This window comes from Leguminivora glycinivorella, chromosome 25 (genome assembly GCF_023078275.1).
Source record: "Leguminivora glycinivorella isolate SPB_JAAS2020 chromosome 25, LegGlyc_1.1, whole genome shotgun sequence".
Classification (NCBI taxonomy): Eukaryota; Metazoa; Arthropoda; class Insecta; order Lepidoptera; family Tortricidae; genus Leguminivora; species Leguminivora glycinivorella.
In genome coordinates this window covers 7,563,858-7,589,411 of record NC_062995.1, presented here as the reverse complement: position 1 = coordinate 7,589,411, position 25,554 = coordinate 7,563,858, and the positions used below count along the sequence as shown (strand labels likewise).

Here is a 25,554-nt window from a genome sequence, read left to right as displayed (position 1 = left end):
TGTGACTGCGCCGACCGAGAGCGAGAGCTACTTAGCAGAGCAACAAAAAAAGTCAAGTTTTCATATTAAACTTCGGTTACTTACAACCTTTCGGCCCGGAATGTTACTATCTGTGGACTATTCGTATAATTTTGACACTATTCGGTCCCATTCGTTCTGATCTTCCCGACCGCAGTGGTCGCTGGTCTGGCTGAACTAAATGAGCAAAAGACCTAAAAGAGCGAACTAGTTCATGGGAGCGATTGAACGAGATCGGAGCGCTCCGATCAACGAACGAAACGGCACAAGCCTACTAAGCATAAAGTGAGTGTGAGTTTAAAGATTGTCCACAATGTGGACGGCGTCTCTGTCGTTCTCCTGCGCGTATTGCTCCTGCTCTATTTCGTCTTCCTCGTCGAATTCTACGTCCTCGTCGTCCACGTGGGCGTCCTGAAATGCAAACTTAATATATATAAAACCGGCCAAGTTAATCGGTTTAGTAGTTTCGGAGAAAATTGGCTGTGACAGACGGATACCAAATTCTTTGACTGAAAATTTGAAGTTCGCGCCTTAACATTCACTACAGGCAGAAAATGGCGCACTACGTCAGAAACCGGTCGTAATTTATAACCGCCCTCTTGTATGGCAAGAACCCGCCCAGCGGGTTCTCCAGCACCTGAGCAAAGTTCACGAGTGTCCACCACGCGGGTTCTTGGTTGCGAACAAGAATTTTATATATATCTCTGGATAGTGCGTGCCGACCAATGAGTTGAAGCCAGGTTCATTCACCTTTACTCCTATGTTCTATCTCATTCCAACACTGTGATGTATTGCCAGATAAGTTAATAAAAAAAACGTATAAAACATTCTTCAATCAAATTGACTTACTTTTCTTTGTATTATACAAAAAAAAACTCAATCAAAAACCTTATTTCTCCGGTATTTACCTCCTGCGTACTATGGGAACACTAATAATAAAAAAATATGCCCGATATGTCAGAATTGTCAAAATTCATTCACCGATTCAGAGATTTATTTTGCAAAATAAACGTTTTTCGACGATTTACTTAAGTTCTGAGCTATGTATTGCATAGTGAACCATTGTGGAAGTAAATGGAAACCGAAATCCGACGTAAAATTTCACAAGTAAGTACTTATTTTACCAAAATGTTCATAAACCTCACTGGCAATAAATTTTCTTCTATTTTGCTTGTAATCTTGGTTAGTTCTTATCATTATATTGTTTTCATTGTCTCAAATTATATCAAAATTCCCACGAATAGGTTTAGAACGATAAATATGACCTTTAAAGAAAAATAATGCTATGTGTGGTTTTACGACTAGGGTGACCAATCTTTTTTCTTGCATGGTATTTACTCTTATTGAATGGAGCTAAATCTATCAACTTGGTACGGTTTCTATGTTCATAGTTCATATCACAGTATAATAATACCAACTTTATATAATTTATGTCTTTACAATTAACATGAATAATATTAAACTTTTCAGTGTTCCAAAAGATGAAGGAAGGAGGCAGCATTGGCTGTTGGCTGTCGATTGTACCGATAAAAGGAAATGTTTCAGAGCGTTCGACAATTTGCAGATTTGCACTTTAAGCCTGAAGATTATGACACAGAAAGAAATTTTAAAAATCAGTCCAGTAACGACGGATATATCGTGGCCTAAACATTAAATTGAGATACATATATACATGCGAAGAGAATTGAAATACGTACGAATTGAGAACCACCTTCCTTGAGATTTGGGGCGGCGCTTAAAAATAAAGATACTGTTTTAAAACGTCCTAGTATTTCATTATTTCCCCATTGACAAATACTTCCCTTATATTTTTGTGGCTATTCCCCAAGTTTTTACCTGTCCTAACTACTGGGATTTCCCCCACATTGTTAATTACCACACCGGGGGTTGATAGCTACTGGGATTAGTTTTCCCAGTAGTTACTACCAAAATATTATTGTGATGACCAAAACACTAAAATATATATTCCATTGCATGCTTTAATAAACACAGGTGTCAGTTAGTAAAAGACAAATACTTATGTAACTCCGTATAGACAGATAAAGTCTAAGAAAAAAACTTACCTCAAAACCATACAGAAAAAGGTACGGTGAGCTAGATGGCGATACACCTTTGGGGTAGGTACGCTCAGATAGATGGCGCTAATATTAATATTTGACATTTTAACACATATCAATATCATATCAAGCTGAGAATATTGTCAAAACGGAGGTTCAAAGGTTTTAAGCCTGTGTCGAGAGATGTAATACGTCAAATTCCGCGGGATATCCCTAATGTATGCTTAATCATGGACACCCTAAAGAAAGAGATGCAAGACCGGCGTGACGTATTTCAAGGTAAAATTTTCTGGCTTCAAAGTAATGTTCGGCGTGCAACATCCATGTATATAAGATTCTTGGTTGCGAACATAGAGGAATAAGTAAGGGGAGAGTTGTAACTCCATACATCAGTAAATGCAAGTTATTTGTAGTGACATCTAGCGTCATTCACGCGTCAATCACGAGTCAACTAGCGTAAATTATCAGTACTGCTACTTGTCAATAGATGTCGCGACGAACAAAAAGTCTAATGCTGAACAATTTTTAGCCAATATTAGGTACGGTCGACTACAAAGAGATGTATACACTTTTTCACCTTATTGCATTGTAATAAGGTGAAAAAGTGTATACATCTCTTTGTAGTCGACCGTACAATAGTATTAATCAGAACTCTCTTTTCAATTCCTTCTGCTTGTAATATAAGTTGTAAACTGTTTTAATATTACATTTTTTGGCAGACGCAACACTGTTGGCACCTAGTGTCGAGTAGCAGTACTGATAATTTACGCTAGTTAACTCGTGATTGACGCGTGAATGACGCTAGATGTCACTACAAATAACTTGCATTTACTGATGTATGGAGTTACAACTCTTCCCTTATTTAATCCTCTATGGTCGCGTAAGTGTTCCACTGACTATTTACCTGGTACTGCTGGTATTCGGAGATGAGGTCGTTCATGTTACTCTCAGCCTCCGTAAATTCCAGCTCGTCCATACCCTCACCGGTGTACCAGTGGAGGAACGCCTTAAATATAAAAAATAAAACGTATCAAAAATATGTATTTGACAAAACAAAACTAGGTTCAAAACTTTATTGCTAGCTTTTCTTTCCACAGGCAACCAAACCAATATCTTTATTTTATTTATTAAAGAACAAACAGTCATACAATATACATATGTAAACTTAGCTATATTGCCAAAATTTAATTAATTATAGACCTATAGTTCTCCAATTTACAAAAATCGAGTTACAATAAGAGTATTACAGTATATTACCTACTATATGATAGGCAGTGTAGTTAAATACATTAAGAAGTGTAAGAGACATTAATTCAAAATGGAAGTACAGTCTGAATACTTATAATATAGATACTAATTATTTTTATTTTAATAGAGAATTTTTATAGAGTCCTAGTGAACTGCCAAACAAATCTGCGTCCATACAAGTTTCGTTATACTGCTTACATGCGCGCCCTATATATGAATGCTGTGCATATTTTGTTCTACTGTTAGGAATGCTAAATAATGCCTTACTGCGACAAGTACGTTCATTTCGTCTGGGGACACGAAATCCTATTTTATGTAATAATGCGGGAGCATCTACAACGTTATTTATCAATTTATATAAAAATCAATCAATATCGAGAATATTCAAAAACTTTTTTTTCTAAAACAGGTAAATTTTACGTTTTTCCTACTCAGAATCACGAGCCCTTTCGATCCTAGGTACTAGGTAAAAAAAGCGTACCAAATGTAATTTTTCCACTTCGTTACCATTTTTGAAACACTTCGTACAGTCGACTACAAAGACATGTATCCATTTTTTCACCTTATTACAATGCAATAAGGTGAAAAAGTGTATACATCTCTTTGTAGTCGACCGTACAACGGTACAAAGTGGAAAGTATGCAAAATAATAGAAAATTTTGGGACCATTTTTTGTTTATTGTTTTTTATCCTAGATTCGTGATTCTGAGTAAGAAAAACATAAAATGTACGTACCTTAGAAAAAAAATTTGGTGATTTTCCCCGCGAAAATGCCCACTAGCGAAAGACAATCGCTGTAATAATACCTATTACTGCTTATGTTAGATCTCGATCTAGAGCTAAAAAAAGAAAGGAGAGCTATGTTGATACGTGCTAATATGCTTGCCCGCAGATTTGCACGATGTAACAAACAGGTAAAACTAACGCTTTTTAAAGCATACTGTCAGACGTTTTACACGTGCAGTCTGTGGGTAAGGTTTACGCAAAGGGCATACAACACATTGCGTGTGCAATACAACAATGCCCTGAGGTTGTTGCTGAGGCTACCGAAACACTGCAGTGCTTCCGGCATGTTCGCGGAAGCGCACACAGACGACTTCTTCGCAATTAGGCGGAAGAGAATTGCCTCGCTGATGAGAAGAGTGCGTAGCAGCAGCAACAGCCTCCTTCATGCATTAGAAGGGCGCCTTAACTGCCCTGTCACTGAATACTGGGTGGCAGTAGTGACGGGCAAGAATAAATAAATTTCTGCGCAATTGTGTTGTTAGTTTGTTAAGTGTACATAGTCTTAGTTTTAGTTTTCTTTAGCTAGTTTGTAGTTATACTAACATAGTCGGTAAGGATTTTTTGTGTAATTGTATCTACTAACCTACTATGGATCGTACTATGGTCTGAAATAAAGAATTTTTATTTTTATTTATTTTTATTTTTAGAGCTAACGGGGTACACCGCTCAAGCTTGCTTTCAGTAGTTATCTCCCTCTATTCTATGCAGATTCTATGGCTTTTTCCTAAGTTTTGGTGCGACAGAACCTGACTGAACCTGTTGCGAATCGTTCGGCTATCGAAAGTACTAGGATAAGGCACTGGTCCCACCACGAGCTAATAAGCTATGAGCTATCGGCTATAAAAAAAACAAAAGATAATCAGTCCCGCGTAAATAAAAGAGACACGGCGATGTTTATAGTTACTCGCCCAGCGGTGAGCTGTCAATATCGCCGTGTCTCTTTTGACGTGAAACGTTAGGTGAACGTCTTCAAAAACCCGTAGTAGAGTGACCGGACCGAAAACCAGGTGTAACGAAAAGTGTTATGGCGCGGCGGCTTATGTCTCTGTAACTATACTACCTACATAGACAATTTTAATATGACCGTATAGAGGAAAGTAGCCATTACTCGGACATATATAATTTGCTGCTACAGATGGCGCCACTTTTGCGATAAAAGCGTTCCATTCGGGCCAAAAATGACGTTTTTTGTAGTGTTTGTTTAGCAATTACTCACAAAAATTGTATTGTGCTGTACCATAAAATGGTATTGTTAGATAGATCTAGTGCTGAATTATCGAAATATTATAAAAGACTAACATATTTATTTATGACCAGCTGGAAAAATTCAATAATGTGGCATTTTTTACAAAAAATTAGTGATTGTTCATATACTGTGAAAAATTACTTAAAACACTAAGATTAATTAATAAGGATTAAAATAAATAAATATACATTATCCATAGTAAAACTTATTTATCTTATCAAATAATGCATTAGAAACTATGGCGGCGGCAACGGCTGGCAATGTACTGAAACTTGTTGGCAATCGTGACTCTTTCGATTCGTTTGAGGCAATCGTATGCGAAAAGCATAAAACCGTCAAAAATTTCTAAAAATACTGAGACTAACTAAGAAGGGTTACAATAAATATACATTTTCTATAGTAAAACATATTCATCTCCTCAAATATGCATTAGAATGTATGGCGCCGCCGTCGCATATAACATACTGAAGCAAACTGGTCTCTTCCCATTCGTTTAAGGCCATCGTATGCAAAAATTAAATCATATAACCATAAAAAAAATACTTTAAATACTAAGACCAACTAATAAGGATTACAATAAATTTTCATTTTCTATAGTAATACATATTCATCTCCTCAAATATGCATTAGAATGAATGGCGCCAGCGGCCGCATATAACATACCGAAGCTATCTTGTCTCTTTCGATTCGTTTAAGGCCATCGTATGCAAAAATTAAATCATATAACCATAAAAAATACTTTAAATACTAAGACTAACTAATAAGGATTACAATAAATTTTCATTTTCTATAGTAATACATATTCATCTCCTCAAATATGCATTAGAATGAATGGCGCCAGCGGCCGCATATAACATACCGAAGCTATCTTGTCTCTTTCGATTCGTTTAAGGCCATGGTATGCAAAATTTAAAACATTTAACTTACCCAAAATACTTAAGACATTTTTTGTGGCGCCATATCTGTGGTGTAGTGTATGCGCGTTCTTAGGCGGTCGCATTTTAATGTATGGGATGGTATGATCTTGTTATATTTAATCTATGCTTGGATTCACCTTGCGCCTAAACATGGCTGAGAACTGCTCCGATATGCGTTTGAAGATCTCCTGAATGGCTGTGGAGTTGCCTATGAAGGTGGCGGACATCTTGAGCCCGCGGGGAGGCACGTCACAAACGGAGACTTTAAGGTTGTTCGGGATCCATTCTACGAAGTAGCTGGAATGATATTTCATAGATTACCCAACACACACGACATAAAATATGTAATTTGTATAGATCTTTAAGACATATTACATTAAGTACACAACCCTTTTGAGGACATATTATATTATTAATATCTGGGAGACCGAGCTTCGCTCGGTTCTTTTTTATTATATCACGTCTTTAGATAAAAAAAACTCTTATAAATAAAAAAAAAAAAACTTAATTTCTGGCCGGGATTCGAAACCCTGACACCTCGATCTATCTGATTCTGCATACATTAGACCGACCTCGTACGACTGAGCTAAGCGGAATAGATGCGCGCGGCGAAATTAACGACCATATTTTACATTTACTAACGCGAAAGAAAAACACATGAAAACTCGAAAATTCGCGTTTTCCGGGATCTAAGGCTACGCTAGATCGATTTTTTACCCCCATATAACAAATTTCAGCGAAATCGTTAGAGCGGTTTCCGAGATCGTCGGTATAAATAAATAAATATACAAGAATTGCTCGTTTAAAAGTATAAGATTTTATATTCCTATTTAACAAAAATGATAGGTATACCTACACGTTGAAATAAAAAGGACCGTTCAAACTTTGCATAGTATAATTTACGCTAGTTGACACGTGATTGACGCGTGGATGACGCTAGATGTCACTACAAATAACTTGCATTTACTGGTATGGAGTTACAACTCTTCCCATACTTATTCCTCTATGCTATGCTCCGGTCAATTATACTTAAAAAAAAAAAAAAAAAACAGGCGTAATCCCATAGATTTGTTAGTAAACTTAAAAACTATTCCTACTCTATATTAGTCACAATAATAACAAAAATAAATTAAATTAAATTTCAATATAAATTAAACTCCACAATAATAATAGTACATTACGATACAAGTGCGTAAAAAAGGAAGTTCGAAACGAGTGGCGATAAATTAAAACACGACCGAAGGGAGTGTTTTAAATCGACACGAGTTACGAATTTCCTTTTCGCACGTGTATCGTACGACGTTTTTCAGTACAGATGAGCCTCGGAAGTTTCGACCTGGCATATAATGAACCACTTCTAGAACTAGTGCGTAAAAAAAACACCATCTGTACTGAAAATAACATTACACACTTTAATTTATCTTACATTATTTTATTGAGTTAAGTCTAATGTTTTTAATTACCTAGAGTTTTTGTTCTGTATGGCCATTACTTGGTTATCCACCTCTCTCATACTCATACGGCCCCTGAACATAGTAGCCACGGTGAGGTACTTGCCGTGGCGGGGGTCGGCAGCTGTCATCATGTTACCCGGGTTGAACATCTGAAATAGGACAAATGGTTATGTTGGTTACGGTCGTGCGCGGATCCAGGGGCGGGGGAGCGGGGGACGGGACATAGGGGTATTTGACTAAAAAATCTGGCCAAAATTATTTATGTACATTTTTATAAGTAGTTCCATTGTGTCAATCCAAATATGCTATTTTAATTTATTTTTTCTTATTTGTATCGAGTAATGGCCAGCGTTGTTAGTGAAATACCCCTATGTGCCCCCCCCCCCCCCCCCGGAGCCTCAGTTGGCCATACAAATAGACCACGTGACCCCCCCCCTGGGCATAAAGCTGGATCCGCGCTTGGTTACGGTGCAATCATACTAAAGCCTGACTAGGAGTACCTAGTCAAGAGGGCACTGTTAATCTCATGTATAAATAAATAAATATAAATATTGGAGGACACCTTACACAGATCAACTTAGCTCCAAACTAAGCAAAGCTTGTACTATGGGTGCTAAGCGACGATATACATACTTAAATAGATAAATACATACTTATATACATAGAAAACATCCATGACTCAGGAACAAATATCTGTGCTCATCACACAAATAAATGCCCTTACCGGGATTCGAACCCAGGACCGCGGCGCAGCAGGCAGGGTCACTACCGACTGAGCCAGACCGGTCGTATGTGGTGACAGTTAATTATTCATAATTAGAGCATGGAATAGGGAAGCAAACTGACATATTTTTACACCAGGAGCCCATTTCTCGAAAGGTACAAGTCTTGTATTACAAGTGTGTTTCCATGGAAACCCATACGATTTGACAGTTCGCGCACTTGTAATACAAGGCTTGTACCTTTCGAGAAACGGGCCCCTGGGGCCTATTGCATAACAATTTACAACTTGTATTACAAGTGGAACTCTCTTTATAAAATGAATTGGAGGGGGACTACCGCTTGTAATATGAGTTGTAAATTGTTATGCAATAGGCCCCAGGTGGCACTATACTACAATAGCCTGCTGCAAGCTGCTACATACATAATTCTTTCTTCTTACAAGCAAAAGACCGTCATACAAAGCCTTTAACCCTTTTAAATGCATGAATTTTTCTTTTAACGAGATATGTATTAATATATGTGATAGACAAAATGGTTTTCTGACTGTAGGAAAAATAATTAAAAAAATATTTACTACCGATTTTAATACCAAATCAGTGTTAGAAGTTAAATAGGCCAAAACTTATTTATATAAATATATAATTATTGGTAAGTTTGATTTGTAAAGTTTTACTACTATTAGAAAGGTACACTATTTGTGAAACCCCCGTGATAAAATGTTTAAACATAAACTAATTACTAACTCCGAAAAAATCTGCCTAAATCACATACTAAAAATCGCCATCATCCTCTTTTTTCATACTTTCCGCCTTTCATTTTTATCCTTAAATAATAAATAGTAAATCATAATATTATTTAATTTATTTAATTATTTATTAAATAATAATAAATACTGAATAATAATTAAGCTATAAATGTGATTTTGGATATCTACATATTGCGCCACAGGCCATAAAATATGTGATGCATATATACATCACCATGCATTTAAGGGTTAAATCTTCGCTATAATAACGACCTTCCCTATCTAGCTCTAAATTAATAATATTTCATTCTGGACCACAAATGATGTGTATAAAAATCTATAATAAACTAGGTACCCCTGTCCATAAAGCAAATAGAAAAAACATACATACATACAATACATACAATCACGCCTGTATCCCATAAAGGGGTAGGCAGAACACATGAAACTACTAAAGCTGCAGTGCCACTCTTGGCAAATAAGGGGTTGAAAGAAATCGAAACTGTGACATTGCAGTGACAGGTTGCCAGCCTCTCGCCTACGCCACAATTTAACCCGTATCCCATAGTCTAGCTGTGTGGTGACGGGTTAAGAATTTCACCACCCCCTTTCTTCCCGTGGGTGTCGTAGAAGGCGACTATGGGATACGGGAGAAAAAACACATATTTTCAAAAAAGCACTTAATAAACATCTTGTACAAAAATCTTATATACACTGCAGGATTTTTTATCCATCAATAGTCTATAATACTTACATATTACAATATAAGATATAAGTTATACATTGCACGCCCATGTCTGGTAACTGTTGGGACTATATTATAAATATGCATTATACATACCTGTTATCTTTTGTACACAGTTTGTCAATAAAGTGTTTCTATTCTATTCTATGCTATTCTATTCTATTCTATATACCTACCACAATTTGTCTATTTAATTGTAATTGATAAATAATTTGATCTCGCTATAGGCTACTTGCCTCCTAGTCAAATCAGCTTCTTTTTAAGAACTGTCAAAACTAATTTGAACGACTTGCTAATATGGAATTTATATGAAATCGAATTGAGTGACGTCACGGTCAACTCAGTTACTTTATATATTTCTAACTGACTTATTAAATAGAAATCCAATTTAAAAATAACTTCTTTCCATATTTATCTGATGCTTTATTTTGTGCATGGTATAAACTATTTTATTTAACTACAGTCAAGTTCAATCAATCAATCAATCAATTATTTATTCGTGATAACTACAAAATACACAAGTAAGAAAACAGAAACAGCAAATAAAAGAAATTAAACACATAAGTTACCACGAAATGGTCCCGACTCAGCATAAAATGCTAACCCGAGGGTCAGCGCTGGTCTTCCGTCGGGACCATTTTGTTGGTCACGAACGCAGCTGTACGACGCGGACCTGTGACACAGTGAACGCAGCGCAATGATAAAACTAAACACAGCGGCGAGCGCCATCTTGTTGCCGCTAAGACGTCATGGGTCATGGTGACAGTTATGTCATCAGCCCACGTCGCACAGTATGTGGATACGTGGTGGATACAATTATTTTATATAAATATTATTTTATATTATATCCCTAGTAAGTTCCCTATTGTACCTAGTAGTAGTTAATTAGTACCTAGGTTAAGATTGCTGCGCCCTTGCAGGGTCCGTTTTATGTACATAAGACTTAATGTATGCAATAAATGCTTATGCTTATGCATATGTTGTGTTCAGCGGGCCGATTTTTGAGTCTCACGCGTTCGAATTCAGAAAATTGTCACTGAAAATAATAAGCAAGTCACCGTTTTCAACCGGTATTTTAGTGACAAAATCCCGTGTGCGAGATTCAAAAATCGCCCCCCTGAAACTACAACAGCGGCAGTGGCGACATTTGTCCTAATCCTTCAGTGTAGAGATGGGCAGAATATTCGGTAAATATTCGGTATTCGGCATATTCGGCAAGTTTTTCAATGTTCGTATTCGGCCGAATAGTTCGGTTCCATTGCCGAATATTTACCGAATAAACAAAGTAAATAAATAGCGTAAGTTGTTTCGTTTTTCATCGGATAATGACATCCTATTTCAGCATTCTAAGGAACCACCAAAGGGAGATACAATGCGTTAAAATATAATTATGTAAAAAAGTGAAAATAACGTACTTTAAGAAACAAAACCCAAAATTTTCTTCGGCACTAAATTATAGGAAAAATAAGAGTATTAGTACCCATTACCAAACATTGAAAAGTTTTTAACTGCAAGCCAGGATTTAAAATATGGCGGACCCGAATATTCGGCCGAATGTTCGGTTCGGTAACAGCTGAACCGAATGTTCGGCCGAATATTCGTATTCGGCAAAGTCCGTATTCGGCCCATCTCTACTTCAGTGTACCTCCTCATTGCCAAAATAGTAAGTTAAGAGCTGTGAATGTAAACTTTCTCTGAGAAACTAAGTCATCTCCTTGCTATCCCGGCATTTGCCACGGTTCATGGGAGCCTGGGGTCCGCTTTGACAACTAATCCCAAGATTTGGCGTAGGTACTAGTTTTCACGAAAGCGACTGCCATCTGACCTTTCAACCCAAAGGGTAAACTAGACCTTATTGGAATTAGTCCGGTTTCCTCACGATGTTTTCCTTCACCGAAAAGCGACTGGCAAATATCAAATGACATTTCGCACATAAATTCCGAAAAACTCATTGGTGCGAGCCGGGGTTCGAACCCGCGACCTCCGGAACGAAAGTCGCACGTACTTGCCGCTAGGCGACCAGCGCTTCTTCTTCTCTGAGAAACTAAGTACTTACGACCAAAGAGGATCGAGGGTTAAAGAGAGTTACTGTCAAAGTAAAATGTGTAATCACAGTGTGACTGCCATCTCTCGACACAAGCTTAAAACTTTTGAACCTCAGTTTTGACAATTTGGCCCATATTGTTAGCTTGATATGTGTCAAAATGTCAAATATTAATATTAGCGCCATCTAGCCGAGCGTTCCCCGAAGGTGTAACGCCATCTAGGCCACCGTACCTTTTTCTCTATGGCTTTGAGGTACGTTTTTTTCTTAGACTTTATCCGTCTATACGAAGTTACATATGTCTTTGTTACGACTAGCTACGACTGGCTAGCTAGTTTAACTTATGACGAGGCTGAGAAAATTGTACAAATTAGAAATTACTAATTCTTGAGTTGCAAACATATTAGAATTTAATTACCTATTTTACATTAGTTTTGGATATACACTGTATAGTTTAGAATACTTACTTGTCGTAACTAACCTAACATTAAGTAAAATTGTAAACCGGTTACAACTCAACTTGTTACAACTTATGTTTTTTGGTCCCCGCGATACAGGCTTGCCTAGTGCGGGTACTAAAGCTAATCATGTAGAAATGTATAACCTAGTGGTAATAAATATTCTTCATTTTCATTTTTTCATTTTCACTTACCTGACTCATAAGTTCAGCTACGTTTTGAGGACGGTAGTCAAAGGAATTTCTGGCGGTGAGGGGCGCGAACCCTGAAACAAAGATGGTTGTTATTGGAATACGCACTTAGCGCGCGAAGATTCCTCTTAAGACGCTACAGGAGCGAAAACAGTGATCAAAACAAATCAAGAGTGAACAGGCATCTTCTGGGCGAGCTCACTCCATCGTAGGCCACGTCTTTGTCTTTGGCTAGTCTGTGGTCAAGAGTAAGCCCATTTATAATTAAAAAATAAATAAATAAATGCTAAAATGGAAAGGAGCCGCCCTTTCAATTTGGGAACTATAGTTAAATATACTAGTGTTATTAGCTAGATTTATCGAAAAAAATTGTCCATTAAGAACAACTAAGTTAAAAGATATTGCGAAAAAATCTTTAAAATCGAGGTTCCGCTCTCGACTGTTTCCTCCTTCAAAACTTAATCAATCGTAACGAAGTTTGAGAATCTGAATAACAATGAAATAATCTGTGTCGGAAAGTTTAGTTTTTTTGCCTAATTGTTACCAATTTTGAATACCACACCTTTTTTTGCGCCATAATCAATAAGGCCGTTTTTGGAAATTTTTGATGGGCTCTAGCGTCTTTAAAAATAATAATATCCAAAAAATCAAAACGGTCCGACATAGATAAAAATAATAATAATAGCCTAAGAACGGTGCGATATTTTTGAAAATAATTCTACAACAGTAGTTTTTTTTCATATACAGCGTTTAATCGCAATTTAAAAAACCTATATTTTCGAATCCACCAATAGTTTGGAATGGAAGATATTAAAAAAAACTACGCCCAAAAAATAAGCGTTTTCTTTCAGCAAAATACCTCACAGTAATTTAATGGTGGACACATGTAAAAAAAAATCAGTTTAAAGGTTTACAACCCGAAGCCACCTAAATATATGACGGGAAATAAGACTTTTTTTAATGATATAGAATTTTTGAATTTTTTCTAACGTGCTCTAGAGCAAATTTAACAACAGATATTTTTAAGCAGAAATGAATAGCACATAATATTTCAGATATTTAGCATATAAAAACCACCAATATATTTATATGGAAATAAAAAAATCTAAATATTTGATTGGGCAAATTAGGAACAGATAATAGTACGAGGTTGACTTTTACTGTCCCTATTTAACAATATAAACAGCATGATAATCCACCCAATAAGTTTGACCTTTATTTAATACTTTAATTTAATAATATATTTACATTTTTTGCGTGGTTTGGTTTGGACCTTAGTGTCTTACATTTAGGAATCCATATGGCAAACCTGGCAAACCACCACGCCAGTGGAACTGGGCCGAGAGTAGGTGATGAGCTGTGTCGCATGCTTTTTATTCTGTTCTTCTATTACATATTAACGTAAATGAGGAGGCACACTGACATTTTACCCCGCCAGGCGGCGCCTATACAAGAGTCTAGGCATGTCACTGTCATTCATATGTGAGAGAGAGAGAAAAAAACATAATTATCAGCTTCTCGCTCTCACGTCTCACGGACTAATAGGGTGGCGCCATCTGTCGTATCCTTTGAGTGTTCCTCCTCATTACATGCCTATTTCTACATAAGTAATATTTTAGGTAGATTAAAAACAGACGTTTCCCACCGATAATAAAGTCCAAAGTAATTTAAAAAATTACATATATTTATTTCAGGCATGCGATTTGACAATCGTCGAAAAGAGTATATACTTGTCAGTACATACATCTATCTCACGTTTTTCTCTTCTACCATTTGACAGATCTCCGTCATCTTGTGAAATGTATTCTTCCATTCTTCAGAATCGATGAAGCAACGCTTGTTACAAACACGCGAAAGCTATGCAAAGTCTAATTTCGACCCATATGTCACGGCCAGGTATAGCCCCGGCGATTATCGTTAGACTTACAAGCCACAGGTCACGGGTTCAAATCTCAGTCGTCGCATACGTAGGTCGTAGATATTACAGCTTTTTTAATTAATTTTTTTTATGTTTTATTTATATTATAAGTTGATAAGTACAAGCTACTGCAATGACATTAAATACAAGGACGCACAATTCATAACAAAACTGTTTTAAAAATCTGGGTCTAAATTGCATTTATAACATTCTTGTTGATGCTAATAACGTTAACTTCTTATCTGCTTAGGAAAAAAATAGTTCATGCCATAACCAACTTAGTGTATAAAAACCTAAGTATCAAAATTGCAAATGGAACTGTGACACACTAAAAACTCTTTATCAAAATACCTTTTGTCATAATATGCTCAAATGACTTAAATGTCAAAATGAATTGCGAACGAATATTGAACGAATGGAGCCGCTACCAATATATAATAAGTATGTAGGTATTAGATATTTCCAATTTATTCCATAAATAGAAATACCTAAAAAAGGCCGCAATTTTACTTCTTCATTACATAAACTTTAAAAATACCCTACTGTATCATCTTTATCTTGGTCACTTGTACTACGTTTATTACAATAAATGTATGTAATGTATGTATGTGTAAATTTCCTGACATGTCATATCTTGTTGTCACAAAGAAAAATTTACAGGGCTTCCAAGAATCTCGAGCTGGAAGGATACAAATTAAAATATTTTCTATGAAAATAATTAAATTCGACAGCAGACAACCCAAAGGTTAATCGGATTAATTTATTATAGGCATTTGTTTTAAATTAAATACCAGTGGCTCTGATCTGATAGTGGGATATTCTTTAAAATTTATTTTCAAAAGGAGATTTAATGTTGGTAATGCCATTCAAATAATATTAGAAGTGTCTACGCGAGTGTCCGAATTTAATTATAGGATAGCACATATTGAAAGTACTGTAATATGGGTACAGAAGCCTGCCTATTGAAATATAAAATACATAGCAAAAAGTATAGAAAGAACCTACTACTTTTCGACTTTTTATTTACACTACATACCGACCATACAACTGACTCTAATTAATCTTGGTTTTCAAAAGTGTAAAATGTAGACCTAAGTGCGTTTTCGCATTATCCGATCCGATATCGGATGTCGGACCGATATCCCATACATTACAGGCGGAATCTTGGATTCGTCTATTGATCAGATATCCTTCCGACATCCGTTATCGGATCGGATAATGTGAAAACGGTCTAATAGCGACTCAATTAGTTTTTGTTCCTTGACGGTCATTAATTTGAACTAATAAAATTATTTATTTAAATCTATACAATTACAACGAGTATTATAATGTATTATACATTCATTTTGTAATGTAATCCAACGAAATAACTTATAGAAATATATTCTACCCTTTTTGCTTGTTTTCCGATTACTATTTAGCCAATTTTTCATTGAGTCATACCATGGACTTTCAATAGGGACTGAGCTCACACTTTTTTTGCCATAATTAATTGAACTTTATCACCGGTGCAGAAAAACGTTCTTATTAGGATAGTAAAAGTGTATCCACATGAGAGGGTCAAAGTTGGGGCTGGTGTCCCTCTCGCACGTGTGACCAGTGTTAAAGAGATTACTATAGAGTAGTGTTTTTACCTGTATGATAACTAAGTTAATAAACTTCTTAAATGATTTTTGTATTATATCGAGGCAAGGATATTAATACCTTGTAGCGAATTGGTAAGTCATTATTATGAAGATTTGCGCAATTAAAAAAAACCTTTAATTTGGTATTAGTAGATTTGGTAGTAATTTTGAATATTGACTGGTATCCCCAAATAATGACAGTGATGACGTCATTCAAATAATTTTGACAGTGGCAATAAGTGCGAGAGGGACACCAGCCCCAACTTTACCCTCTCATGTGGAGTTGTGGACACACTTTTTGGCCTAACAACTCAATCTAGCTTAAATATATAAATCTATGAGTTATACCGGACAACTGTCACTGTACATTTGTAATCCTTATTACAAGGGGCATAACGTCTAGCGATGGTTAGCTAAGACAGAGTATTGCGGTTGCGGGGAGGAACGATGTTGAATCTTAGGTTACCTTCAATCAATACTAATACTGAAATACAGTTTTCGACCTTATTGCAATGTGTCTAATAACATTTTAAAATGGCTAGGGAATTAAATATCTTGACTGTACCTAAATTACTCACAGCATTAAATAAAATGTTATATACAACAAAAAAAAACAATATTTTAAATAAAGGGGGTAAAAAGGCGGTAAAAGAAAAATAAAATAAAAATAAAAAACAAAAAAAGTTCATTTCGACTGCCGGGGATCGAACCCACGACATCAGGACCGTCCGTCATTTTACGTTACGCTAGTACAACCTGAGCTATTTAAGCGATAGTAGTGGCGACGAAATATATTATTATACCATGATGTAATGAAAATGCGGTTGAACACATGAGTCACTTTTGAAATAATGCAGGAAATTACATCGTCAATGGTAGAGAGTTTGTAGGTAAGAAGAATATGAAAATACTTATTTCAGTAAGTACGTATGTGGTTTTAGCGCTTCTTGGCGAGCATTTAAAGGTGGATTAATTTTTATTCTTCTTTATTATGATCCTAACGAAAAGTCTGTTCCAATTTTTTTGCTTATGTAATTTTTGCCGTGAATGTTATTCCGAGCTAGTAAAATATTGAACATCCGTCTTGTTTTTGGGGTGGTTTCAGTTTTCATAGTGTTTCAACACATAATGTATATACAAAACAACCATAACTTCACTTGTCCTTTTATTGCTTGTGTCATAACTGATTTAATTAGTCCGCTTTTTGCTACTACGAAGTATCATTCACAAAAATAGGTGGTTTCTTAATGTGTTATAAAGGTCATAAATTAAAGTAATCGAATTTAAAACAAAAGTCCTGATACCATTTTCGCCTGATTTTTAGTGAATTAAAATAATTTTTTTTTTATTCTATTATACGTTTTTTGTCACAAATTTTGGTGGCTTAACTAAAAAAACTATTTCAAATTACCAAACTTAATTTTTGGTGACATAAAAAGTACTGTTATAGAATTAAGTTATTTTCCCAGTAGTAGCAAGACCGGATGGTTCCTAGGCTATAATCTGTGTTGAAAAAATCATAACTCTGTCTTCAAAAACCAGGGAGGAAATAGTCGAGAGAGTTTGTATGGAGAATTGACCCCTCCTGGCCCCGTAGCCGAATGGCATTTCTCCGACGCGAAGCGACAACGAAACGCCGCGAAAGTTAATAGAGATGGATATCTACTAGCGTTTCATTTCGTGAGCGTTTGTGCCATTCGGCTACACACCCTGTATCGTCTTAAAAAGGCGAGTAACTCGCGGAGTTCATGTTCATATTCATTTATTGCTAAGTTATGAGAATGGACATCCTTATAGGGCAGTGGTTCTCAAACTTATTTTCCCATGGAACCCTTTTGGAAAGCAAAATATCTGACGGAACCCTTAAATTAAATAAATCTTTATTTTAATCTTATACTATTAAACGAGCAATTCTTGTATATTTATTTATTTATATATACCGACGATCTCGGAAACCGCTCTAACGATTTCGCTGAAATTTGTCATGTGGGGGTTTTCGGGGGTGAAAAATCGATCTAGCGTAGCCTTAGATCCCGGAAAACGCGAATTTTCGAGTTTTCATGAGTTTTTCTTTCGCGTTTGTAAACGTAAAATATGGTCCTTAATTTCGCCGCGCGCGCATCGATTCCGCTTAGCTCAGTCGTACGAGGTCGGTCTAATGTACGCAGATAGATCGTAGGTGTCAGGGTTTCGAATCCCGGCCAGAAATTAAGTTTTTGTTTTTTGGCTTTTTTTTTTGTTTTTGTTTTATAAGAGTTTTTTTTAATCTAAAGACGTGATATATTAAAATAGAACCGAGCGAAGCTCGGTCGCCCAGATATTAAGTCTTAAACATAATAGTAAAGTCTAATCATTAGATTCTAATGTGAGGTATTACATGAAACTGTTTTTATTTTTACAATTGGGGAATCTTTGGTTTTATGGAAGAGAGTTGAAGTCGCATATCAGTCAACCAAAATTCACACGGAACCCCCAGAGAGGTTTCGCGGAGCCCTAGGGCTCCGCGGAGCACACTTTGAGAATGGCTGTTATAGGGGATCAAAAAAGGGGAGGGTGCAGCGCGTGAGGGCCAGCTCTAACACTGTCTTGGCAATGATTGCTGACCGTCTTGACTGCCCGTACATAGTCCACTGTTGTAACAGGCATGTACGGACTGGGATCGGTTAATTGATGTAAATATAAATGTAAATTGTTTTCATTTTAATTTAATTTAATGTTAATTAGTAAAAAGGGCGCTTATATCATGTCGACCAGTTAGTCAGGCTGGTTTTAATAGAGTCACGCGAGCGATCCGCGCGACCGATTTACATACAGAGTGGGGCCTGTAACAAAGGCGAAGAATTGAACTGTAGGCTATTCTCCTTATACTGATCAACATTTATTCAGTGACTTTTAAAAATTATGAAGTCTTTAAATTTTTAATTTTTCATACACAATAAATATTAGCTTCAATGTACGCCATTATTGTTGTCATTGACGTTGTCTGTCACACTTTAGACTTAACAGAATTCGCAATACATTACCTCTTAGAAAAACCTTTCAAGGGTGATAAAAATCAAAATACAAGTTATTTTTAAAAGTCGCCGAACAAATGTTGATCAGTATAAGGAGAATAGCCTAGAGTTCAATTCTTCGCCTTTGTTACAGGCCCCACTCTGTATATGAAGTATAATATAGATGTTATCCTGTCGTCCGCGCGGACCCATCCGCACGACTCTAAAACGCTATTAGGGCCCATTTAGACGGTACGAGAACTCGCATACGAGTTTTATTACATTGCGGTATTTGACGGCTGTGCAAAATTGTATACGCTACCTCAACAGCCCGCAATGTAACTAAAATCGCATGCGAGTTCGCACGCCGTCTAAATCAGGCCTTAGGCTACTTGACCCTTTTTTTAAAGTGTATCTTACATTATTAATTTCTGTCCAATTAACCGAAAAAAATTATTACCATGTAGAGGATGATAACTCCGAGAGGGGTGGGGCGTGCGCGAGAGCGTAGTGAAAGGCGGCGTGTAGCAGACTTAGGCTTTTATTTCCAGTCGGCACTATGCTAAGTACAATAAACTAGGTATCAAAGGCCGTACAGCGTCCTTGAGGACAACAGTCGAGCGCTAAGGGAGCGTACGATAGGTTTAGCCAAATGGTCCACCAAAGTCCCGATACGGTACATAAGGTGTGCACGAATTGACTCCTAACTATTTCTCAAATAAAACGTTGTTCAGTACATGAGGTCGTTATCCCAGGAAAAATCTTAATAGCGACAACTAACTTTGAAATGCGCCACAGCACAGCGACATCTATTGAGCTTTGTGTGTAACAGACAAGTTGATCTTAGTACTAACATTGTTGTTTGTTTTTTACATGTTTGTCTACTTATTTACAATCTTTACATTTACTAGTTACTTCAGTAAAATATACAAGTTACGGGAACCGTGTCCCATGATTTAAATGTTTAAACACCGAAGTTCAATATCACAATATTGATACCCGTGGCGCCATCTGTTGACGTACGGCCAAACTAACAATTTGACGAATTTTATCTAAGAGTTATAGCCTAAGAACGGTGCGATATTTTTGAAAATAATTCTACAACAGTAGTTTTTTTTCATATACAGCGTTTAATCGCAATTTAAAAAACCTATATTTTCGAATCCACCAATAGTTTGGAATGGAAGATATTAAAAAAAACTACGCCCAAAAAATAAGCGTTTTCTTTCGGCAAAATACCTCACAGTAATTTAATGGTGGACACATGTAAAAAAAAATCAGTTTTAAGGTTTACAACCCGAAGCCACCTAAATATATGACGGGAAATAAGACTTTTTTTAATGATATAGAATTTTTGAATTTTTTCTAACGTGCTCTAGAGCAAATATAACAACAGATATTTTTAAGCAGAAATGAATAGCACATAATATTTCAGATATTTAGCATATAAAAACCACCAATATATTTATATGGAAATAAAAAAATCTAAATATTTGACCGGGCAAATTAGGAACAGATAATAGTACGAGGTTGACTTTTACTGTCCCTATTTAACAATATTAACAGCATGATAATCCACCCAATAAGTTTGACCTTTATTTAATACTTTAATTTAATAATATATTTACATTTTTTGCGTGGTTTGGTTTGGACCTTAGTGTCTTACATTTAGGAATTCATATGGCAAACCACCACGCCAGTGGAACTGGGCCGAGAGTAGGTGATGAGCCGTGTCGCATGCTTTTTATTCTGTTCTTCTATTACACATTAACGTAAATGAGGAGGCACACTGACATTTTACCCCGCCAGGCGGCGCCTATGCAAGAGTCTAGGCATGTCACTGTCATTCATATGTGAGAGAGAGAGAAAAAAACATAATTATCAGCTTCTCGCTCTCACGTCTCACGGACTAATAGGGTGGCGCCATCTGTCGTATCCTTTGAGTGTTCCTCCTCATTACATGCCTATTTCTACATAAGTAATATTTTAGGTAGATTAAAAACAGACGTTTCCCACCGATAATAAATTCCAAAGTAATTTAAAAAATTACATATTTATTTTAGGCATGCGATTTGACAGTCGTCGAAAAGAGTATATACTTGTCAGTACATACATCTATCTCACGTTTTTCTCTTCTACCATTTGACAGATCTCCGTCATCTTGTGAAATGTATTCTTCCATTCTTCAGAATCGTTGAAGCAACGCTTGTTACAAACACGCGAAAGCTATGCAAAGTCTAATTTCGACCCATATGTCACGACCAGGTATAGCCCCGGCGATTATCGTTAGACTTACAAGCCACAGGTCACGGGTTCAAATCTCAGTCGTCGCATACGTAGGTGCGGATATTACAGCTTTTTTAATTCATTTTTTTTATGTTTTATTTATATTATAAGTTGATAAGTACAAGCTACTGCAATGACATTAAATACAAGGACGCACAATTCATAACAAAAATGTTTTAAAAATCTGGGTCTAAATTGCATTTATACCATTCTTGTTGATGCTAATAACGTTAACTTCTTATCTGCTTAGGAAAAAAATCGTTCATGCCATAACCAACTTAGTGTATAAAGACCTAAGTATCAAAATTGCAAATAGAACTGTGACACACTAAAAACTCTTTATCAAAATACCTTTTGTCATAATATGCTCAAATGACTTAAATGTCAAAATGAATTGCGAACGAATATTGAACGAATGGAGCCGCTACCAATATATAATAAGTATAGAAATACCTAAAAAAGGCCGCAATTTTACTTCTTCATTACATAAACTTTAAAAATACCCTACTGTATCATCTTTATCTTGGTCACTTGTACTACGTTTATTACAATAAATGTATGTAATGTATGGATGTGTAAATTTCCTGACATGTCATATCTAGTTGTCACAAAGAAAAATTTACAGGGCTTCCAAGAATCTCGAGCTGGAAGGATACAAATTAAAATATTTTCTATGAAAATAATTAAATTCGACAGCAGACAACCCAAAGGTTAATCAGATTTATTTATTATAGGCATTTGTTTTAAATTAAATACCAGTGGCTCTGATCTGATAGTGGGATATTCTTTAAAATTTATTTTCAAAAGGAGATTTAATGTTGGTAATGCCATTCAAATAATATTAGAAGTGTCTACGCGAGTGTCCGAATTTAATTATAGGATAGCACATATTGAAAGTACTGTAGTATGGGTACAGAAGCCTGCCTATTGAAATATAAAATACATAGCAAGAAGTATAGAAAGAACCTACTACTTTTCGACTTTTTATTTACACTACATACCGACCATACAATACAACTGACTCTAATTAATTTTGGTTTTCAAAAGTGTAAAATGTAGACCTAAGTGCGTTTTCGCATTATCCGAACCGATATCGGATGTCGGACCGATATCCCATACATTACAGGCGGAATCTTGGATTCATCTATTGATATCCTTCCGACATCCGTTATCGGATCGGATAATGTGAAAACGGTCTAATAGCGACTCAATTAGTTTTTGTTCCTTGACGGTCATTAATTTGAACTAATAAAATTATTTATTTAAATCTATACAATTACAACGAGTATTATACATTCATTTTGTAATGTAATCCAACGAAATAACTTATAGAAATATATTCTACCCTTTTTACTTGTTTTCCGATTACTATTTAGCCAATTTTTCATTGAGTCATACCATGGACTTTCAATAGGGACTGAGCTCACACTTTTTTTGCCATAATAAATTGAATTTTATCACCGGTTCAGAAAAACGTTCTTATTAGGATAGTAAAAGTGTATCCACATGAGAGGGTCAAAGTTGGGGCTGGTGTCCCTCTCGCACGTGTGACCAGTGTTAAAGAGATTACTATAGTAGTAGTGTTTTTACCTGTATGATAACTAAGTTAATAAACTTCTTAAATTATTTTTGTATTATATCGAGGCAAGGATATTAATACCTTGTAGCGAATTGGTAAGTCATTATTATGAAGCCATAAAACCAAAGATTTGCGCAATTAAAAAAACCTTTAATTTCGGTATTAGTAGATTTGGTAGTAACTTTGAATATTGACTGGTATCCCCAAATAATGACAGTGATGACGTCATTCAAATAATTTTGACAGTGGCAATAAGTGCGAGAGGGACACCAGCCGCAACTTTACCCTCTCATGTGGACACACTTTTTGGCCTAACAACTCAATCTAGCTTAATAATATATAAATCTATGAGTCATACCGGACAACTGTCACTGTACATTTGTAATCCTTATTACAAGGGCATAACGTCTAGCGATGGTTAGCTAAGACAGAGTATTGCGGTTGCGGGGAGGAACGATGTTGAACCTTAGGTTACCTTCAATCAATACTAATACTGAAATACAGTTTTCGACCTTATTGCATTACATGTGTCTAATAACATTTTAAAATGGCTACGGAATTAAATATCTTGACTGTACCTAAATTACTCACAGCATTAAATAAAATGTTATATACAACAAAAAAAAACAATATTTTAAATAAAGGGGTAAAAAGGCGGTAAAAGAAAAATAAAATAAAAATAAAAACCAAAAAAAGTTCATTTCGACTGCCGGGATCGAACCCACGACATCAGGACCGTCCGTCATTTTACGTTACGCTAGTTCAACCTGAGCTATTTAAGCGATAGTAGTGGCGACGAAATATATTATTATACCATGATGTAATGAAAATGCGGTTGAACACATGAGTCACTTTTGAAATAATGCAGGAAATTACATCGTCAATGGTAGAGAGTTTGTAGGCAAGAAGAATATGAAAATACTTATTTCAGTACGTACGTATGTGGTTTTAGCGCTTCTTGGCGAGCATTTAAAGGTGGATTAATTTTTATTCTTCTTTATTATGATCCTAACGAAAAGTCTGTTCCAATTTTTTTGCTTATGTAATTTTTGCCGTGAATGTTATTCCGAGCTAGTAAAATATTGAACATCCGTCTTGTTTTTGGGGTGGTTTCAGTTTTCATAGTGTTTCAACACATAATGTATATACAAAACAACCATAACTTCACTTGTCCTTTTATTGCTTGTGTCATAACTGATTTAATTAGTCCGCTTTTTGCTACTACGAAGTATCATTCACAAAAATAGGTGGTTTCTTAATGTGTTATAAAGGTCATAAATTAAAGTAGTCGAATTTAAAACAAAAGTCCTGATACCATTTTCGCCTGATTTTTAGTGAATTAAAATAATTTTTTTTTTATTCTATTATACGTTTTTTGTCACAAATTTTGGTGGCTTAACTAAAAAAACTATTTCAAATTACCAAACTTAATTTTTGGTGACATAAAAAGTACTGTTATAGAATTAAGTTATTTTCCCAGTAGTAGCAAGACCGGATGGTTCCTAGGCTATTACATATTGACATGGTTACTATAAAATTCTAGGTACCCGTTAACATATGTTGCACTAGGTTTTAGAATTTTAAGTCTACGGGAACACTTAAATATTTGCTAAGTTCACTCGGAAAACCAGTACCGGTGGCGCCATCTAGTAGCGGCCGGTTAAACTAAGCTTGTTTGCACTGAGTTTATACATTTTGGTAAATGTTCGCGTTACAACCATAATTATTTTATTACGACTTGAAAACCGCAAAAAACATTTTTAAAGTAGGTATTATACTTTCACTTAATCAGGCAAAAACAACATTAGCCATGTTGATCTATAGATTGTCTGCATGACGTCAATCGAATTAAACACAAAACTTTCTGACATTTAAGTATGAGGCATAAAGTTCATTATGTCAGTGATTGACTTGACATGAAGTTAAGTTAGGTTCTATGACGTCACTACGTGGCTGACAGCGTTTTCGGTGGCCAAAGTTTAAAAAAAATATTATACACATTTTTAATCAAAAATACGTAGTCATCATTCACTTTTAATAACCAAAATCTATATATATTGGTTTTTTATGTACCTACCTAAAATACTACAAAAAACAATCATTTCTCGTGCCAAATTCTATATGAGTTTAGTAGCCTATTAGTCCGGTGTGGATCGCTCCGCGCGGTCGGTCCGCGTGACACTTAAGACCAGCCTTAGACTTCTCATTGCGCGCCATCAGACGAACGGCCAAAGTAAATAATAAATAAATACAAGGTAATGAAATAATGATACTCACCTCAGAAATAGCGTGATAAGAGAGAAGTGTGGAGTGTATGTAGATGTGGTGACAAAGATTGAGATGGGTATGTTAAGGTGGTTCGGGCATGTAGAGAGGATGGATGAGAGGAGAGTAACGAAGAAAGCATATGTAAAAAGAATGGAAGGGTCAGAAGTGGAAGACCTAGGCGAACTTTTCTTGTTCAAATCGGGGAAATATTGCAAAAAGGCCAGGTCAGAAGTACTCGAAACCGACGAGCGTG

General features: G+C 35.8%; 1 protein-coding gene across 1 annotated transcript in view; it reads right to left on the bottom strand.

Annotated features, from left to right (window-relative positions):
- Positions 1-168: 168 nt before the first annotated feature.
- The window catches only part of LOC125239294 (tubulin beta-2 chain-like), a 62,316-nt gene continuing 36,930 nt past the window's right edge, over positions 169-25,554 (bottom strand). Inside the window, exons 8-12 of the mRNA XM_048146836.1 lie at positions 12,636-12,706; positions 7,736-7,875; positions 6,410-6,569; positions 2,980-3,081; positions 169-429 (exon numbers count right to left, since the gene is read on the bottom strand). Of these exons, the coding sequence (XP_048002793.1) occupies positions 316-429; positions 2,980-3,081; positions 6,410-6,569; positions 7,736-7,875; positions 12,636-12,706 (587 nt within the window). The 3' untranslated portion in view covers positions 169-315. The remainder of the gene's footprint in view (positions 430-2,979; positions 3,082-6,409; positions 6,570-7,735; positions 7,876-12,635; positions 12,707-25,554) is intronic.